The 18,153-nt window shown below is 41.4% G+C and overlaps 1 protein-coding gene across 6 annotated transcripts in view; it reads left to right on the plus strand.

Moving 5' to 3' along the window:
- Positions 1-206: 206 nt before the first annotated feature.
- kmt2cb (lysine (K)-specific methyltransferase 2Cb) overlaps positions 207-18,153 on the plus strand; it is a 60,191-nt gene continuing 42,244 nt past the window's right edge. For all 6 annotated transcript variants that reach the window (XM_083992147.1, XM_083992148.1, XM_083992149.1 and 3 more), the window contains exons 1-10: positions 207-416; positions 4,971-5,159; positions 9,774-9,862; positions 11,292-11,439; positions 12,209-12,415; positions 13,878-13,987; positions 14,155-14,264; positions 14,869-15,031; positions 15,180-15,351; positions 16,945-17,059. In XM_083992147.1, coding sequence (XP_083848273.1) covers positions 4,972-5,159; positions 9,774-9,862; positions 11,292-11,439; positions 12,209-12,415; positions 13,878-13,987; positions 14,155-14,264; positions 14,869-15,031; positions 15,180-15,351; positions 16,945-17,059 — 1,302 coding nt within the window. In that variant the 5' untranslated portion in view covers positions 207-416; position 4,971. The remainder of the gene's footprint in view (positions 417-4,970; positions 5,160-9,773; positions 9,863-11,291; positions 11,440-12,208; positions 12,416-13,877; positions 13,988-14,154; positions 14,265-14,868; positions 15,032-15,179; positions 15,352-16,944; positions 17,060-18,153) is intronic.

Genomic DNA, 18,153 nt, shown 5'->3' on the forward strand with positions numbered 1-18,153 from the left:
ACGTTAATGGTAAGATTGTTGGCCGTAGACTTGGGTGGCTAACACCAACTAGCTCTATATAACCCTAACTCGTGCGACGACAGCTGTCATTGGAGAAAGGAAAGTGATCCCCCCTCCTCTCCTCTCTATCCTCCACACACACAAATGCGTTTGCCAGTGAAGCCGTTTTCTGTTGGATTTACATCATCTGCCTTTCCATCAAATGGGCAAAGTTGGGAATAACATTGCAACCTTGGAGTATAATGATATGCGTTATGCATTTCTGAGAGCTGCGGTGTTGCTTCATTGGAGAGAGGCTAGCTAGCTCAGTTAGCCTGCTAGCCAGCTAGCTGGGTGATAAAAGTGCGACGTTTCATCTCCCCCCACCAGTATTTTGGACATGAAGAGGATAATTCGCTATTCATAGGGGCTGGAAGGTAAGCAGTTAAATTGTTTTTACGTGTGAGCTATTTTTCGTTAGGCATTCACCTTTTGAAGCAAAGCTGAGCCAACAGTATCCACCTCCAGTCTGATGTTGGGGGTTTGTCGCCGCCTTGGCTTTCATGACTCAGACTATCACACGGAACGGGAGCGTTGAATAGACCGGTCCATGGGTGCTATACCATCAGAAATAGGGGGATAAAATCACGTTTTAATGGCTTAACATGACGTACAGCCTCAATGGACGCATACGTCTCTTATTACAATGTAACAAAAAGCAAAAAAATCCCAAAGCTTACGTCATTGTATAGCGTATCATTATCACTTTTTGTGTAGCATTGTAGTTCCCCAGAACAGTTCCGTTCCGTTGAATAGACCGAGCCTTTGTGTGTATGTGTGTGTGTGTGTGTGTGTGTTTATGTGTGTGTATGTGTGTGTGTGTGTATTGGGCACAAATGCTCCCCACCATTGCCTTAGCTACTCCACTTGGAAGTTGTTGGCTAACACACTGTGTGGTTAAGTTTGCCATCATCCACATCATTGCACGTTAGCTTCTGGACAATTAAAACGCTGAAAACATTAATAATGTTTGGTGTTTTGGTGTAGGCGTTACGAGCCCAGTGCGATGAGTTGGCCAACTAACTGCAGCCATGGGTAAAAAAAAAAAAAAAAAAAAAAAACCTGTTTGCTATGTGAACCTCCTTTCTAAGTTTACTGGGGGAAATGTGTCTGAAATCCGAAATCAGTCCAACCATTGTCAAGATACCTACCGAAGATGGATCAGTTTCTTTGTGCATTTTCTGTCACATCTTAGACGATGTCAACGTTACTTTTGTGTGTGGTCGACAGAAAGAAAAGGCGACAGAGTTCAACACAACAGGCTAGCTATCGTTAGCTGTGTGCAACTGCTTTGTGCCCAGGCTTGAGTTAACAAAAGCTAACGTTAGCATGTCTACAATTGTGCCCATGGTGGTCGTGACTGCTCACTAGTCATCACCAGATCCTAACCACGGATGCTCCAGCAATATTCCTTGTCCTCATCACTTTCTAATGAAGCGTACCTGCTTGTAAGCTTGGTTATAAAATGATCCTTATCCAACTAAAATTTCTACCCCCTTGTGTTTTAGGGGGACAGTCTTAAGACCCTGTTTCTGATAAAAGGATGTAAGCTCAGATGAATGATTTTTTCAATTGTACTGACAGTCAGTAACTGTTGTAATGACTAATATTTCTTGTGGAGTTTGGTGGTGTTGGACCGCCATCTGTGCACAGAGCCTGGAGGCTGGTGTAGACCAGTATAAGCATTAAGAGAAGGAGAGAAGCACCACACTTTGCCAGCAAAAGATGGTGTGAGCTCTGCAATGTCGAATTGAACACATCGAGACCCCTTCTGGCTCACTGATACAAAATGTCTGATTAATTGTGGAAATAACCTAATAACTTAAGCACAGAAAAGTTGATTTTGTCATGATTCATTTTAATTATTCGTCATAATGTATTCTGTTGTAATTACATCTTGGTAGAGGGGGAAAAAAGCTTGCAAAAGGCTTTCATAGATTTTTGAATTAACTCGTATAGGAAAACTATCACAAATTCACTGGAAGGAACTTGTCTGCTTCTGAAAAGAAGGATGTTTTGCCAAAATGAGGACTTTACAGCCTTTACAGTGATGTAAACCTTAGTATCGATATTCAAGTGAAAAATGCACATTTTGAAAGATGTCCATCATTATGTAAGATTAATTAGAATATTTATCACAACCCAGCAAGGCTTAATTTTGATATTTCCACATCTTTCATACTGCATCACTGTCTGGTAACAGAACTTGGTGAAGTACAAAGTCTCTCATGGTACGATACAGTCATGCATTAGATGTCATATAAAAACAGGAACCATTTTTCAATTGCAAGATTTACTATATGTTGAGGTTCATGTTTGCAGGATTTTTTTCAAGACTGCAAAGCAAAGCCGCTGGAACAGCCTTGGCTTATTAAGCAGTCATAAATAATGTGTTGGCAAACAGTTACCTGCTCATATTGTCACCAGACACAAACCAACATGAGCATCCCATTGGATAGTAGTGATACTGTTTATGGAATGTAAATTTAGTCTTCCCAATTGGCTTTTACCATATGCACCGGCTGCAAAGAGTCTTTAGCTAGCTGGTTGCTCAAATTTCTTCATAGGCAATTGTTAATGTTGTTCTCGTCCAAGTTGGGTATGTAGTTAAAAGCAGCAGCTGCAGACAGTCATCACTGTCTATGCCAAATGGGTTCTGATGTGAAATTAGCTCTTCGACAGAGCAAGCAGACTATGGAATCATGGAATTTATGCACGTAAGTCATAAAATAGAAATTTGAAGCCTGAATACTCTTAAGTTGTTTGCAATTTTAAAGCAAATATGGAGCCAGTATGTTCTATCAGATGTACATGAGATAGTTGTAACTGAAAAACAGATGAAACCGATCAACTTGATGTTGGTTCTTTTTCACAAACCACTGTGCTTGTTTACTCTTCATAATCAGTTACAATTTGATATTTGCAGGCATGCCAACCTAAACCAATAATTAGTGAAAAATCTTCATTTACATCATGCAACAGTTTAGCTCTGTGTTGAATAAAATACTTGATACGCTGCATCGCTTGCCTGCAGCATGCACAAAGTTGTAACCACACTGCCTTATTGGGAGAGGGTTGATGTTCACAAGACACATTTCAAAGCAGCTATTAAGCACATAAAGAGAAAATCTCTTTCACAAATGGGTTTTAAAAATGGTACATACAGAGGACACAAGGTAGCCAGCGGAAGATGTACCCTCCACCTAATGACATAATGTCTTTTATAAGAGTCGCTCCAGTTGAGTTCCAGAGACTCACAGAGTCTAAGCCAAGATGCACTGGAGCTGCTATGGCAGCATTTGGTGGCCCAACACCCTCTTAAGGTAGTTAATGTTGGTTTTTCCTTTTAATTTGGCATCTACTGTTGGATTTTACTTGCAGTGGTGAGCTTTCCACAGTGCAGTCAAATTGCATAAGATACTGTTTGAAAACCAAGTGAAATGACCAGTGGTTAACTTGGCTGGTTTCCTCATTAGCTATAGAAGCAGTGTTTTTTGGATTAAATTTGAATAAAGGAACACAGAAACACACATTTTGGTTAACCGCAACACGTGTCTAATGCATGGATCACCACAGTTGGATGCTAGGTGTCATTTGCAAGCTCGGGTAATCATATTTACCAAACAAGATGGTCAGAAAAATACAAGCTTTCCCTTCGTTTTATATTTTTTCCAATAACAACTTGGAAGAAATGTCCCAAATTTGTTCCATGGCAATTGAGAGGTCCAGAGTGGTAGGATTGTGCCTCAGGTGGAAAGTGTATGTCACCCCATGAAAAACTGTATGTGCGTACAATGCAAATACAGTTTTTGTCTGGCTTATTTGTGTGAATTTGACTGTTGAAGGTTGATGCAAACAACCAATGGACATGTTCACTTGGTGTGAGTCATAATTTTAGTAAGTCCGTCCCACTGATTTTGCAACAATTATCCATAATGGCCTAACTCAGACAAATATGTTATGTAAATGGTATAGATTTTTTATTTTTTATTTTTTTGCAGGTACCAGATTTGTTATCATATTGCTATTTCACACCATCATGGTTTGCACAACTTACAGTGATTATGAATCAGTTTACCTTTGTTTTTCCAGTGCACTCTCGGTCCACCTTTTAAATTTCACTTCACATTGTAAAATGCAGCCTAGTGGTAGCATTCACCATATGTACCATTGAGTGGTTTGTAGTGGGTTTTCTTTTAGTGGGTGGGTTGCAGCAAAATAGAAAACCTGGGGCGGCTGGATATGGAGTGACTGCAGAATGCTTTGAGAAAGAGGTGGAAATTGCTCCACTCTGCTCACATCGGGTGAGCACTAAACTGAACATTTCTCTGCCCAGAGTTGACCATTTTTTCAGCTCTAAGTGCACAGGGTTATTCTGCACGAAATGCAGAAATCTCAGTTTGGATGAAAGGTAAAGACACTGTGGGCACATGAACAGCATCCAAGATGCTTAAAACCCAGTGATATGATCAGAACTAGTTGTCTTTCGCTGCCAAGATGGATACCCAGAGAGTTTTAATCTGGTGACCTAGGATCAAGCAGAACTAAGAGAGGGATACAGTTTTGGGAGTATTTAGCAGAAATGATTCCTAGTTAAGTCGACATCATCACATATAAGCTATTGAACATGCAACAGTTAAACTCAGGTTCATTTATACTGACCAGCTTTTGACTAGTTGAATATGCTTACTGTATGTCAACAATTGGAGTCAGTGAACTACGCTGCAAGCCTGCAACCAATGCTTGTTCTTTCATCAGGAAGATTTTTTTTCTCTCTGTTCCTTAAAAGCTTGCCAAGAATATGACATCAGTTGGGATGGAAATTGGCACCTGTCTTTCCACTTCCTGTTAGAAAAGCTGCGTCGATTTTCAAAACCTACATTACCTGCCATTCAATCACATTTCATGATCTTTCTCACCTTTTTTTTCAGAATGTCATCAGAGGATAAGACTGTGGAGCCCTCTGACCAGGGACCCTCGCCACCCTCCAGCAGTGTAGGGGCCACGTCCACAGGAAGTCCTGCCCACGCAGACAAGCGACCACGTGGCAGGCCGCGCAAGGATGCTGCTACCATCCTACCCCAGGCACCACCCTCATCCATGCCTAAGAACAGAAAGAAGTAGGTTTTTACCTCAACATTTTTGATTGTTGTGTGAATGTTTTATTTAAGTGTCCTGCACCTTTATGGTGCCCAGTCCATTTGTGCATGTAAGACCAACAAACACTAACAAATTTATCATGCAGCAGTGTATTTGACCCATTGCGATGGTCGTTTCATGTATAGAGTCATGAAAAGCTCCTTTGATAGATGATTAAAACTAAGTTATTTCCTCAAAAGTGCACCATTTTTGAGAGTAAAACAAGACTGAACTGGGCACATAACCCAGAAACAAATAAGAGACAGCTGTCTGTTTAAATTATGCATCAAAACATTTAAAACGAGAAAGTTCTGGGCACAAATCGACCTCTGCCCAGGAGTTATCATATATTAAGTTAACCTTAGCATATCTGAACAAATGCAGACATAATGGACAAGAAACATGCTCCAGAATATCTATGGCATCTTATCACGTTGTTTGTTATGAGTCATTTTTCCTGCCCTGAATTACCACAGCTGAGTTAGAACTAGTGTCCATATTACACTAGTTCTCACAAATGCAGCATATTCAGTGTTTTCTTGGTTGAATGCAGAATATTTGATGGTGTTGCCATTGCAGAAAATGCAGGATGTTCAAAACTGGTCCTGCTCTGGCCACTGAGCTGGCAGCAGTTTTATTTTGGCAGGGTCTATGGGTGAAATTCATTATGATGTAGGGTTTTTGGGGGGTCCACTGCAGCTCTAAATAATTTCCGACAGAAATTTCTTATGAGGCATTTGTGCAAGATACCTGGGTTCTTTGTGACTCCCATAGCAACGTATAATACAGCTTAGAGCTGCTCTGGTATAAAATGCCCGCAAGGTTCTTAACTCTCTCCTTAGCCTGTCCTCTCAATCAATCTTAATACCCAGCCTCCCAATGGATTGTTTAATCTGCAAGCATCCAGATGATGCGTTAATGCCACAGTGGAAGGATGACCTGGGACAGACTTGAATTGCATCATGTTGATGAACAGGTCAAGAACAAACCAGAAATGTGTTCCTCTTGTAGTTACTTGTGTTGCAATGGTCAGTGGCGTTGTGGTCAGAATCAAGACTATAGTTGCTTGTGTAAAAATCGGTTTGAGATAAGACTGCAGATAACAGCTAAAATGTTTGAAACGGTGAGAATTTGGACCGCAGCACCTCCAGAACAATCCTCCACCTCCACCAACTATCAACAATTACCAGAGTTGTACCAGGGGCTTTAGCCATCACCATACGCCTTTATTTCTAATAGAGATGCTCACAAGAATAAAAGACTAATGCAAGGCCCTTTTTAAAAACTAGATGAGAGACCAAACTACACTGCTATGTGACGCACTATGCTCAATCACAACACTCTATCCGTCTTGTGTTCAGACCAACTGGCTGCTTCTTCTAATAAGTATAAGCAATATGTATAAATAAATATTAAAATTTACCAGTGTTAAGTGTAAAAGCCAGTTTGCCTGTGACAAAGGAGGATGTGTCATAAATGGCTCTGCTAGACCTGGTTGTTGGAATTTACTCGATTTGCCCACGCTCCATCTGCTAGTCAGTCCATTTCAGAAAGGCACTGGTCCGTGTCAGGTTTTCCAGGCTGCAGTCTGCTAGCTGGGACTACTTACCATGGCATTATTTTCACCTTTTCTCTTCCCCCCCTCTCTCCCTGTGGTGGGACTATGGAGAGGGGTGGGAGGGGAGGGGGGTTGTGCAGGGTATGGGGTTGAATGTTAGTCTTGATCGTTAGTCAGAGAAATAACTGGCAGTCTCAGTGCTGAAATGTGATGCTTTTAGCTTTGTTACATGTAATTACAGTTCAACGTTGTATAGCCGACTATGTAAAGAGGTCACTACCAACTACTTTGTCTGCATACACTAGGTTGTGGTCATAGATGAAAGTGTCACACACGGCCACTTCAGTGTCATTAGTTACAGACCGTAGAAGTGTTTGGTGTGAGCATGTCAAAGAAAGCCTGTGTTAGAGAAGGTGTGGAAAGTATATGGCTGAAAGATGTAAATGGGTTTTTCTTCTGCTGTGACGCTAAACACGTAGCTGCATACGTAGCTGTCTTACCTGCTTTCGTGTGCTTATCAGGTGCAGTATAGTTTTGAACATGTATATATTTGCAGTTTTCATTGATTATATAATTTCACTGTGTTGTGTACAAGCTTCTTGTCTCATTGTTTACAAAGATTGATCACAGAACTATGTATTGTATATGTTGTTGTTGATTTGCATGTTAGTGCAGATGCCGTTGTTTTTTGCTGTTGTTTTTCACTGTTGTTTATCCATGTCCAATTTTATCATATCACATTTAGACATCAATTATGATTATTAATCATGGAAAAAATCCAGTTCCTTTCCTTATGATAACTGTGTAAATTTTGATCAGGTCACGTGCAAAGCTGTGATCCGAAGTACAGCGGGACAGTCCACATTTGACTCGACAACACAAAAAGAGCTCTTTGTTAAGATCCAGTCACTTGTTTCCACCTTATCAAGATTTTTATGTTTGAGTCATGCTTACAGGTAATTATGTTTTTAGCCAAGGTTTGTTAGTGATCTCCTCCATCATTCTTGAGTTTTTGGGTAGCTCCTTATCTTGACATGGAAGTCATTAAGAGGGAGGGGTTGATTTGGCATCCAGCCATTTGTGATTTTTCTCTCCAGTGGCATTGAAAATTACCCCCACCCCCAACCCCACCCCCAACATCATTACTTGACGTTGCTATTTAATTTGTATCCATGACAATTATCCCCTCCACATGGCGCTTCCAAGATTTGGTTAACATAGCTCCCATTGGAGGATGCTGACACTGACGGATCTCTCCGTACTGTATGTGCTGGTGTGTGTGCATCTGTACGAGTTGGCACACAGGCACATGGTTGGAAATGTTAATGTGGTTGTCTGATTTGCTGACGGGGCACATTCACTAAGATATAGAAGGGGCTGCACTTTCTTTATAATGGTAAAACTTTTGTCGTGCTTTAAGACAGTGATGACATCTTCTGAAGAGATGTCCAGGCAGGGCAAGTGGAAACAAAGGCCACAATTACATGCAATTTTGTCCTCCAGAGGGCAGATCTTGAGAAGGGGCAGTAATGAAACATGAGAAGGGATATACTGAAAATGTTGTTGGATTAATCCTTGCTTGTTAATGACAATGCAGTTTTGTTTAGTTTTTTGTTTAGTTTTTTTTTTCAAGCCCCAGCTTTTTATGTTAAACAAAAGAAACATAAGTTCTCAGTAGAAAATAAAATGGCCAAATGAAAAGGTCTCTAATCGGCAACACTTTCAATTTTATCAGGAACAATTTAATAAAGAATAAACATTAGATAACAAACACATGAGTTGCGTTGGGTAAAGCTTTTTTGACAGTGCCTTCACTTTGTTTAATGGTATTATAGATGTAAAGCTGTATTGTTAAGTGCATCATTGTGATAAATCATTAGTCTGTAGAAACAAAGTTGCAGCACAGTGATAAATTATCTAGTTGTCTAATCTCAGCATGGCCCTTCTGAAAATGACTGAAATGACCAAATGATATTCCATTTGCTAATGATGAATTTACTTTGCACATGTCAGTGGAAAATTAGCTGGAGCACTGACCTTTTCACAAAGCTGCTGTTCTGAAAACATAACCAGCACCTTATTACTGATGTATGTTCAAACCCAGCTATGAGTTTGTTTGTTTTTTCATTGCAAATGACTGTGTGTGTGTGTGTGTGTGTGTGTGTGTGTGTGTGTGTGTGTGGTTTATTTTTAATTGGATGATATATTCATATATACTGAACTGGGAGTTAAATACAGTATGTTTAATCATGGTAGTTATTCCCTTCCATTATCATTAGAACAGGTGGTACCTATCCATTCACTTCCCATAAACACAAGAATAATCAAATGTGCCAGTGTAATGGGAGAGTTAGTTTTGAGGAATTTGTTTCCAGGCTCATAAATGATGATTCCCTTTTTTTAATTGTAGTTTGGAATGATGACTCATTCATTCATTCGTTTTAAGATATACCTTCATGATTACACAAATAATCCTGTGGATATGATTGACAACTCCAAACATGACTCATGCACATTCATGATCAGATATTTGTTTGTGTTCTTCTAAATTACAGAGCTATTATCACATAATAAGTGATGTCTGTGTTCTGATTTGAAATTCAATAAGAGCATGTTCAGTTAGACTCTAATGAGTTGTCATTCCTCAAGGGAAATGATAAAGGTACTTGTTCCATGTTGCACTTAGGATGAACACAAGCATCTTATTATTTTTTTTCACTCCTTACTGCAGTACATTTTGAGTACTGACTGATTGAGTCTTTCGAGCAGATTGTCCAAACTGGCCATCTTCCATCTATAACTCCCCATATTACCAGTCTGTATTATACCACCCCCCCAACCCCCAATCTATTGCCCTTCTGCCTTACCCAGCGGCTTGAGTGCCTCCATTAAAAATCAGTGACAGCTGTGACTATATTTAACTAATTCATGACTGCATCACCACCCCCTCTCATGAGATGAGCCCAGACACTTTTCCTTGTGTTGTGTTCTTTTTCACTTCCACTGTTTATGTATTTGTTTTTCTTCCTTGCCCTAGGGGTCGCACCAGAGGGAGAGTTGTTGTGGATGAGGAGGACAGCATGGATGGGACTGAGATAACAGAGTCCATAGGCCCTCAGGACACAGGTGAGACTTCCCTGTTTTTTTGATCCATTATGTACATGTTGGGTCTGCCGGGAGTAATATAAGACTTGAACTTAGCGCATCTAGGCGGCCTCAAGCAGGGAGTGCTTCAGAGGATATTTCAGTAAAGGTAAAGGAGTCTCCCTCTCCTGGAAAAGAATAGATGAGAGCTTTTTTTTCTTGGCACCTCATGCTTCTACTTCAGGGCTATAATTGAAAGGGTTTAGCTTGAGCTGTGAAGCTGCAGTGGGTTTGTATTTTTTTTTTCCACTCCTTACTGCTTCCATCTCTCCTCCTGCTCCGAGATTGGCATTGAGGTGCAGTGGGAAAGAGCCCAAGGCTAATGCCCTCTAAAAGCTTTTTAAAATCCCATCAGTCTCTCCAGACCCATTTATGTGCTTTTTTTATGTGTGTACATCACATCATGTGACCATGCCTCCCATTCTCATACATCTCAGCGCTGCCCTGTTGCTGTGGTGGAGATATTGGGGAATCAAATTCTGCCGGTGGCTAGCTTTTCTTTTATTAGTTGTAGTTTACCTTACACCAATAACTGGTAATTTCTATCAGTTTTAAAATGTAAATTTTCTCTAATGAAAATGACATGCTCATTAGAATGATGTTATTGCTAAATATGATATTAGGTTAAGAAAACAAAGGGGATATTACATTCCCCCCTCATATCCCCAGACTGTGAGAAGTCTTTCACAGGTAGATTTGGTTATTAGGAGGTAATGAGCTTGAATTTGTCCTTGTGTAATTCCACTGGATGACACTGAATCATTACGGTATTAGCCTAATTACATCGCAATGTAATGTTAATAAAAATGTTGCATGGCTGAAAGTCTCAGTGAGAGGCACTTGTGGGAGTTGTTTAGCGTGATTAGTATGGTGAACTTGGCCTTTTTTTTTTGTAATTTAGATCAAAAGCACTCGTGATAACAACAAAATTGAGTTGAGTTTTAATTCAGGCAAAATATTCCTCATTAATATTAAACCCCACTTCTTGAGACATTTTGGCAGCAGTGATTCTTGTTTTTTTCCCTGCCTCTGTTGTTATTACTATTCTGTACCAGAGCTTGATGTTCCCAGTGGGTTTACTGTAATCAGTGCTTGAGCATATGGTCCCCATATTTTACCATCCTTCTCACTAATAAAGGCAGTGTTTTTGACCTGGAGGAAACTGACTAGAATGCAGTCAACCTGCCCTATGACAGCTTGTATCAGCCAGAAGCTGCATGCTGATTTTACAGTAATAATTGGCAATGAATTGAAGAGCAACTAACAGCACAGAGGCAAAGCGTGGAATGGGTTGCAGACAGTACTCACAAGTCTGATGGGAGAATGTAATGGTTCCTAAATTGTTGTTTGTTTACTGGCTAACTAATCATTTCATGTTTTTTGTTGTTGTTGTTGTTGTTGTTGTCACCAGAGACACAAATCCAGCCAGTGGAAACTGTGGAAGTGGTGACCAGTGAGGTGCCAGAGGAGGACAAGCCCTCTTCCCCTCTGGCCCAGAGCCCTCCAGCCGAGAGTTCAGCAGGACCATCTGTCTCAGCAAGTAGAGAAGTCAATAGCAGGTTAGAAACACTAAAACTTCCTCTGACCACAGTTACAAATGAGAAATTAAGATTTTTTTTCACTTTTTAATAAGCGTTAATGTGAACGGCTACACGCTCAGGCACTTGTATGCAATTGTGCGTGTGTGTCCAGCGATGTGGCATGCTGTTCACCTTGCTGTGTGCACATGCAACGGATGGATTGAAATGGAGTCATCAGCTGGTTAAGGCAGCACTCTCTTCCCAGGTGCCACTCTGGTAAAGGTTATAATCAATCTTCTGGCCTGTCTCTAATATTGATGTTTGTGATGGAGGGCAGACCAGCAGCTTCCCGGGGGATCTTATTAACAAGGCCATCTCATCACTTACAAATGTGATAAATATTTACAGAGCGTTTTTTTTTTTCTTCTTCTTTTTTCTTAACTTTCCATCTTTTGGCTTCTATTCTTTTTCTATTTACCACTCTTCTCCAAAAGCCTTTCTCACAAGGAATGTGCAATATCTCCAAAAACCAGTTATATGTGTATGGTGATGGTTTTTGTTTCCAACTCAGGTCCTTCATAAAAAACAAAACGACGAAACATGCTGAATTAACTGCTTTTGTGTGTTAAAATGAAGCACCTACCTAACAAAATCATCAGCGCTGTGTGTTTGTGTCTGTTGTGCCCAGACGGTTGTAATGCCATTTAAAAAGGAGGCCTTAATTCATGGTGACATGCATGGCCTTGTATTAAGTCACAGTAGGTATATATAATTAAACACCCCCTACCACCAATTCTCTTTGTTTCAGTGAGCGACTCTGTGCCTTCTGTTACTGCGGTGGCCGTAGCCTGCTGGGTCAGGGGGATCTGCAAGTATTCCGCACCACGCCTCAGTTCGAAGCCCTATTCAGCCACATGGGTGGAGGAGGCTCGGCAAGCGATAGCAGTGATGGTGATAAAACCACTCAGCCAAAAATGACTGGAGAGACCACCTCAGGACCGAGGGAAAAGACAAAGTAAGTAGGCTTGGCTGACTGTGTTGTCACAAATGGTTTGGCTGTCAGCGCTGATCAGGACAGCAAAGTTGTCTCTGGTGTCTCCCTGTAGGAAGCTAATGAGCTGCATGAAATCAGAATTTGTTGATGCCATCCCTACACCGATTGTTTGGTTGTCCCAAGCCCCTGTACAAGCTGAACACTGGTCAGGAAATAACAGGTGCTCCAGTGAAGTCCTAATTGTGGTTTAAAAAAACACAACAATAACAATAATAATTATTATTATAATAATAATAATAATAACCTCCTTAAAAATGAGAATAAACTTGTTAATAAATGCGCACAATTTTTACATACAAGTTCACCCCTACACACAAAGAAACATGCACACACAAACACATGCAGACTGCACAGTGATAGTGATAGGCTTGTGTTGTCATCCTACATTTGAGGACTCAATTATCACTTTGCATTAGAGGACATACTATCTGTCAGTGCCCTGAAGCTCAGGGATGCCACATCAGGTGATAGAAATCTCTCCTGTGTGTTGGTGGGTGTGTGCATGTGTGTATGTGTGTTGCCCTTGCATGCATGCACACTGTGCCAACAAAGGACCCTCCTTGGACACTTTTTGGCCAGCTGCCTAATTTGTTTTGGTCCTTTTGTAACCAATTGGGTGTCTCTCCGGGTTTCCAGTGACGTAAGCAGCAGTGTGAGCAGTACAGGTCTGGCAGCGGGCCAAGCCAACCAGTAGCTGTTGTGTTGTTGCTGTGTGATTGGTCATTGGGGCCAGCCCTCGGTTGAACCGCGCAGTGGCGGAGTTGGGAGCCCAGGGCAGGGGGAGAAATTGTATATTGATTTGTCAGAGAGGCTGAGATGGTGAACAAAGGGGAAAACTGTGGAAATATAGGAGGTGGGAAAAGATCGTTTCAAAATTGGTGATGAAACTTTGGCTGGAAACAATAAGCTGTCAGGGCTGTTTGTCATGTTTGTGCCATCATGCTTCCAGAAGCTAGTCTCTTGATTTTGGCCGTTGGTTTGTTTACTGGAACTTAGGTCCTTTTTAAATGCTAATGCTCCCTCTCCACATTTTCCGCATGCTATGCGGCTCACTAGTTCAAGCCAGGGACTCAGAGAAACACATCCTTTTCAACAGACTTTATGAGACAGAACAGCCAGCCTCTTGTGCACACGCCAAACAAGATGGCCCTCTTCCTCCTCCTCCTCTCCCTCCTCCCCCACAGCTTTTTATTTGCTCTCTAACATTTTTCCCCCAGCTCATTCTCTCTGTCTTCATCTCTCTGCTTTTGTAAAAACTGCACATCGTCCTCTACCCTTTATGTCTCTGGTTTTGATTCATTTTTAAGTTGATTCATGTTGTCCCTGTCTCACATAGCAAATCTGTTAGCTGTCTTCGCCTTTAAAAAAAAAAAAAAAACCTGTGCTGCCATGCTTTCTTTGCTAACCTTCTCCTTTGTTACAGTGCGTCTGAAAGCTGCGAGGAAGAACCAGACCCAGCCAGTCGATTTTGGGATGAGCTTTCTCATGTCGGCCTTCCACAAGATCTTAAAGTCCAGTCTGTCTTTGAGTCAGGTAAGACCAACAGACTAAACCTTTTACTTTCTTTTAACAAAATGTAAATTAAATTTAATTGATGATTGCGTTGTCTGTAAAGCTAATTATGTTGATGTGAGTTTATTCATGTAATCTGGCTTGGACTCAATGTCATCATCATATCTTACATGTTTTGAAAATTTCAGGGCAATGCTGGGCACATCAGAGTTGTGCCTTGTGGTCCGATGGTGTTTGTGAGGGCGAGGGACAATCTCTGCTTAATGTGGACAGAGCCATTGACTCAGGGAGCACAAAGGTGAGTCAGGGAAGAACATCCATGGACTAATAGGTGTTAACACCATCTTAATGTGTTGGGGCAGAAGGGAGGGTCTGCCTCAGTGAGGCACAGCAAAGCTGATGGATCAGACTGGCTGGTAAAGGTCGGCCCGGCAGCGTGGATCTCTCAGTTGTGAAATGGAAAAGGTCACGCCACTCAACAGGGCTGAGCTCTCATGGCAGCTTAGCTCCCAGCGTTAGTGGTGGCACAGCTCACAGCGCTCCGATTGCGTTTGCAGCCCATTGGTTGCGAAGCCCATCAGCGAGTCTTCTACTTCATCTCCAGAGTGGCTATTAGCGCACACTCTGAGAGAGCTGAGAGAAACAGGAGCTGTATGAGGATCTGTCAGCAGTCTGATCGTCAGGGGACCAAAACAAGGGTTTAAGCGGTGGTCTTGATCCTGAGCTGAGAAACCAGATGACTATTTTTTCCAAAGAGACATTAAAGCATAAAGGAATTACCATAAGAAAAGTCAGTCATAAAAAAATGTGGGCATGAATTTGTTGTTCCCTTGGGTTTTAATTCATTGTTGTGGAGGACAAGGAAATTTTAGACTTGTGTTTTGTGATGTCTTTTTCTGCAGCACTGTGCATACTGTAAGCGCCTTGGAGCATCCATTAAGTGCTGTGCTGAAGGATGTGCTCAACTTTACCATTACCCCTGTGCGGGGGCAGCTGGGACCTTTCAGGATATCAGGAGTCTGTCGCTCCTCTGCCCAGAACACGTTGAATTGGCCATTCACAAATGTAAGTTGGGTACAGATGTGATTGGGGAATTGGGTGAACTTAACTGTATTTAAAAGCTATAATAAAATAATGATCTTTAATTCTATCAACTGCAGTGACGTCAATAAGTTTTTCCCTTATTTCCCCCACTCTATCCATTTTCACATAGTTGTAGATGATGTAAACTGCGCACTATGCGATAGCCCAGGGGACCTACAGGACCAGCTCTTCTGCACCAGTTGTGGTCAGCATTACCATGGGATGTGCCTGGACATGGCCGTGACCCCTCTAAGGAGGGCAGGTTGGCAGTGCCCTGAGTGCAAAATCTGCCAGACATGCAAGTGAGTCATTATTCTGCCTCCTAAATAATCTCATACTGAATGTTTTCTCCTTTCTGTCTTTCGCTAGTCTTCTTGCTTGATTCCCTCGATAACTTCCAGGCACGATGTTCACTGCTAGGTTGTTTACTTCTGAGGTTTGTGAGCAGCTAACTGTATCCAGAAGCTCAGTCGTATAACCTCTGACCTTATATAAACAGCATAAGATATCTGTTAGCAACCAGGTCAGTTTGCTTAAGGGGAACATTGTCCATAGAGCTTTCAGTTTCACATTTACATAGAAACCCCAGTTGCCTACTGCATGATTATTAGGTAGCATGGTATTTTTATTTTTTGTTAAGATGATTGGATTCACAAAATGTTGTTGCAAACTGTCATGGATGGATGTGGATAGAGACAGATTTCAATGCATCTGGTTCCTTTGGATTGTTTAGCTCTGACAATACATATTCTTTTTATCGTTGCTTGAGCTCAACATGGTTTTTGTTGTGGTTACGTGACGTCACGGTTGAATCTTACCTGTATTTGTAGAAGTGAAAAAAATAGAAATCACATCCAGTGTTGGCCAGAAAAAAAAAAAAAAAAAAAAGGTTATTTATATATTTACAGCCAAGCTTTTTTTCCTAACCAGTTCCTCAGCCTTACTCATTCCCAACCCTACAATTAACAACTAGCACCCCCGCACAACATGACGCACAGCTTCATGCCCCGAGCTACTGTATATCAGCTAAGCTAATATTTTAGTATGGTAACATTTCTGCGGCAGCAAGCATGGCTGTGTGTTAAAACCATTGCAGTTACCATTTTATACAGAACAGTCAGAAGGCTATTGATTCTGCTAACAAGCTAGGTTCACTGCCCTTACTGACTATTATAATATTACGCTGCTAGACCTTTACCTTAGCCACGCGAACCAGTAATGCAGATGACGTTGTAGTGTTTGAAATGCATAAATCTGTATTTGTTAATTGTAGGCTTCTTAATGCTCTCTAGAGATAGTCAGTCCAGCGTGGAACGTATCAGGACAACTTGTTGCATGTCCTCGCCTACTCATTCCTGCAGGCCTCGTCCTGCATATGTGTTCAAGACCACTGGGTATTCAGTCAGTAAGTGACAGACAGTGTGCTCAGGAAGTCTTCCTGCTAGTTTGGCAAAGGTATAAGTTTTATTGGAATGATTATTTTCTGGGTTGTTTGGAGGCACAATATTGAAATGTTGGCAAGAAGTATACTACAAGTAAAACAAAACAATGCTTCCTCAGTTTTTCTGAAAATGGAATATGACGGAGAGCACATACTTACGATTCATGAGTTCATCAATTGATGTTTGCTATAAAACTGTGACCCATTATCTACAGAAACAACATATCTGTTCAAAGGACAGAAAGGTCTGAATACACCTAATGGTCGTCAGCCTTGGCTGGAAAATGCCCAAGAATTATGAATGAAAATATCTGCTAAGGAAACCCTAAAGACTCCCAAAAAGAAACAATACTACCATAACTAGTTAAAATGAATTGTTGTCTTGCTTTGTGCTGTGTATCAAAGTCCCTCTCTGTCTCTTTTCATACAACCTCTTCTCTCACTCTCACTACAGGAACCCAGGAGAGGACACTAAAATGCTGGTGTGTGACATGTGTGACAAAGGCTACCATACCTTCTGTCTGCAACCTGCTATGGACGCCCTTCCCACCAATGGATGGAGATGTAAGGTAGGAAAAAACCCATGACACAGAATGGCTTATTAAAGACAAAAAAGGCTTGTTCTGGCTTCGGGACAAAGACGGTTCATTTCCCAGAGCTTCATGATGCCCAGATTCTGTCTTGTCAGGTGCGATTTCCACAGCAAAGTGCAACACACAATCCCCTCTGTGCATGGACAATAATCACTGGAAAAATCTTCCAGATATGAATCTGGACTCTTACTGAATAAAATGTCTACCACCCATATGAATATGCATTTTGGTGGTTTCTATGCACGCTTCCTGTGGTTAAGAAATGACTCACACTGGCTGATCTTTAAAGGCTTCATTTCAGTCTCAGCGCCGTAAGATAATGTAGAGTGTGTGTGTGTGTGTGTGTGTGTACATGTGTGTGCATGTTAATCACACGCATCTCTCAGAACAGCCCCGCCCTTTATCTTCCCGCAGCGTAAATGGCGTGCTTGTCACTCAGGCAGCTGGTTATCCCGCCGCCCAATTTTCTGCAGCAGTCAGAGGAAGCCAGTGTAATAGACGCAGCAGGTGACGAATGGTCTTCACATTTCGCTTCTCTCTCTCTGACTCAGCACAGGAGGAACACAACCCACACATATCCTTGGCACTTGCCTCTCCTGAGCACCCGCCCCCAACCTCTGTCCCCACTCGGGCTGTGGTTTTTGTTCAGATCAATGAAAACCTGAGTCATAGTTCCAGTTTCAATGCTCTGTCAAGGTCCTCTTCATGTTGTCTGCCATGTATGAGCTCCAGAATGGCAGGCTGTGCTTGAGGGGGGAAAGAGCTTACTCGAGTGGCTAGCTAGTTTACGACACTGCAAAGTCACTGTGTTGCTGACAGAGAATAAGAGCTGGTGCATTTTTCATTTGCAAGCTTTACATTGACAATCCCTTGTAGAAATTTAGGAGAACAACTGGAAACAACCGTCACTCTGATGAATTTTATTATTCTTTCACTATTCTATTCACGTTATTTTATCACATGCTCACTGAAGACAAAGTCACCGTAGGCAACCTTGCATAAGTTCCTTATTAATATGTTTATCTTTTTATATGTATATATTTTTTGTATGAAAAGGTAGAGTGTCTGTA

Source organism: Trachurus trachurus (assembly GCF_905171665.1).
Source record: "Trachurus trachurus genome assembly, chromosome: 17".
Taxonomy (NCBI): Eukaryota; Metazoa; Chordata; class Actinopteri; order Carangiformes; family Carangidae; genus Trachurus; species Trachurus trachurus.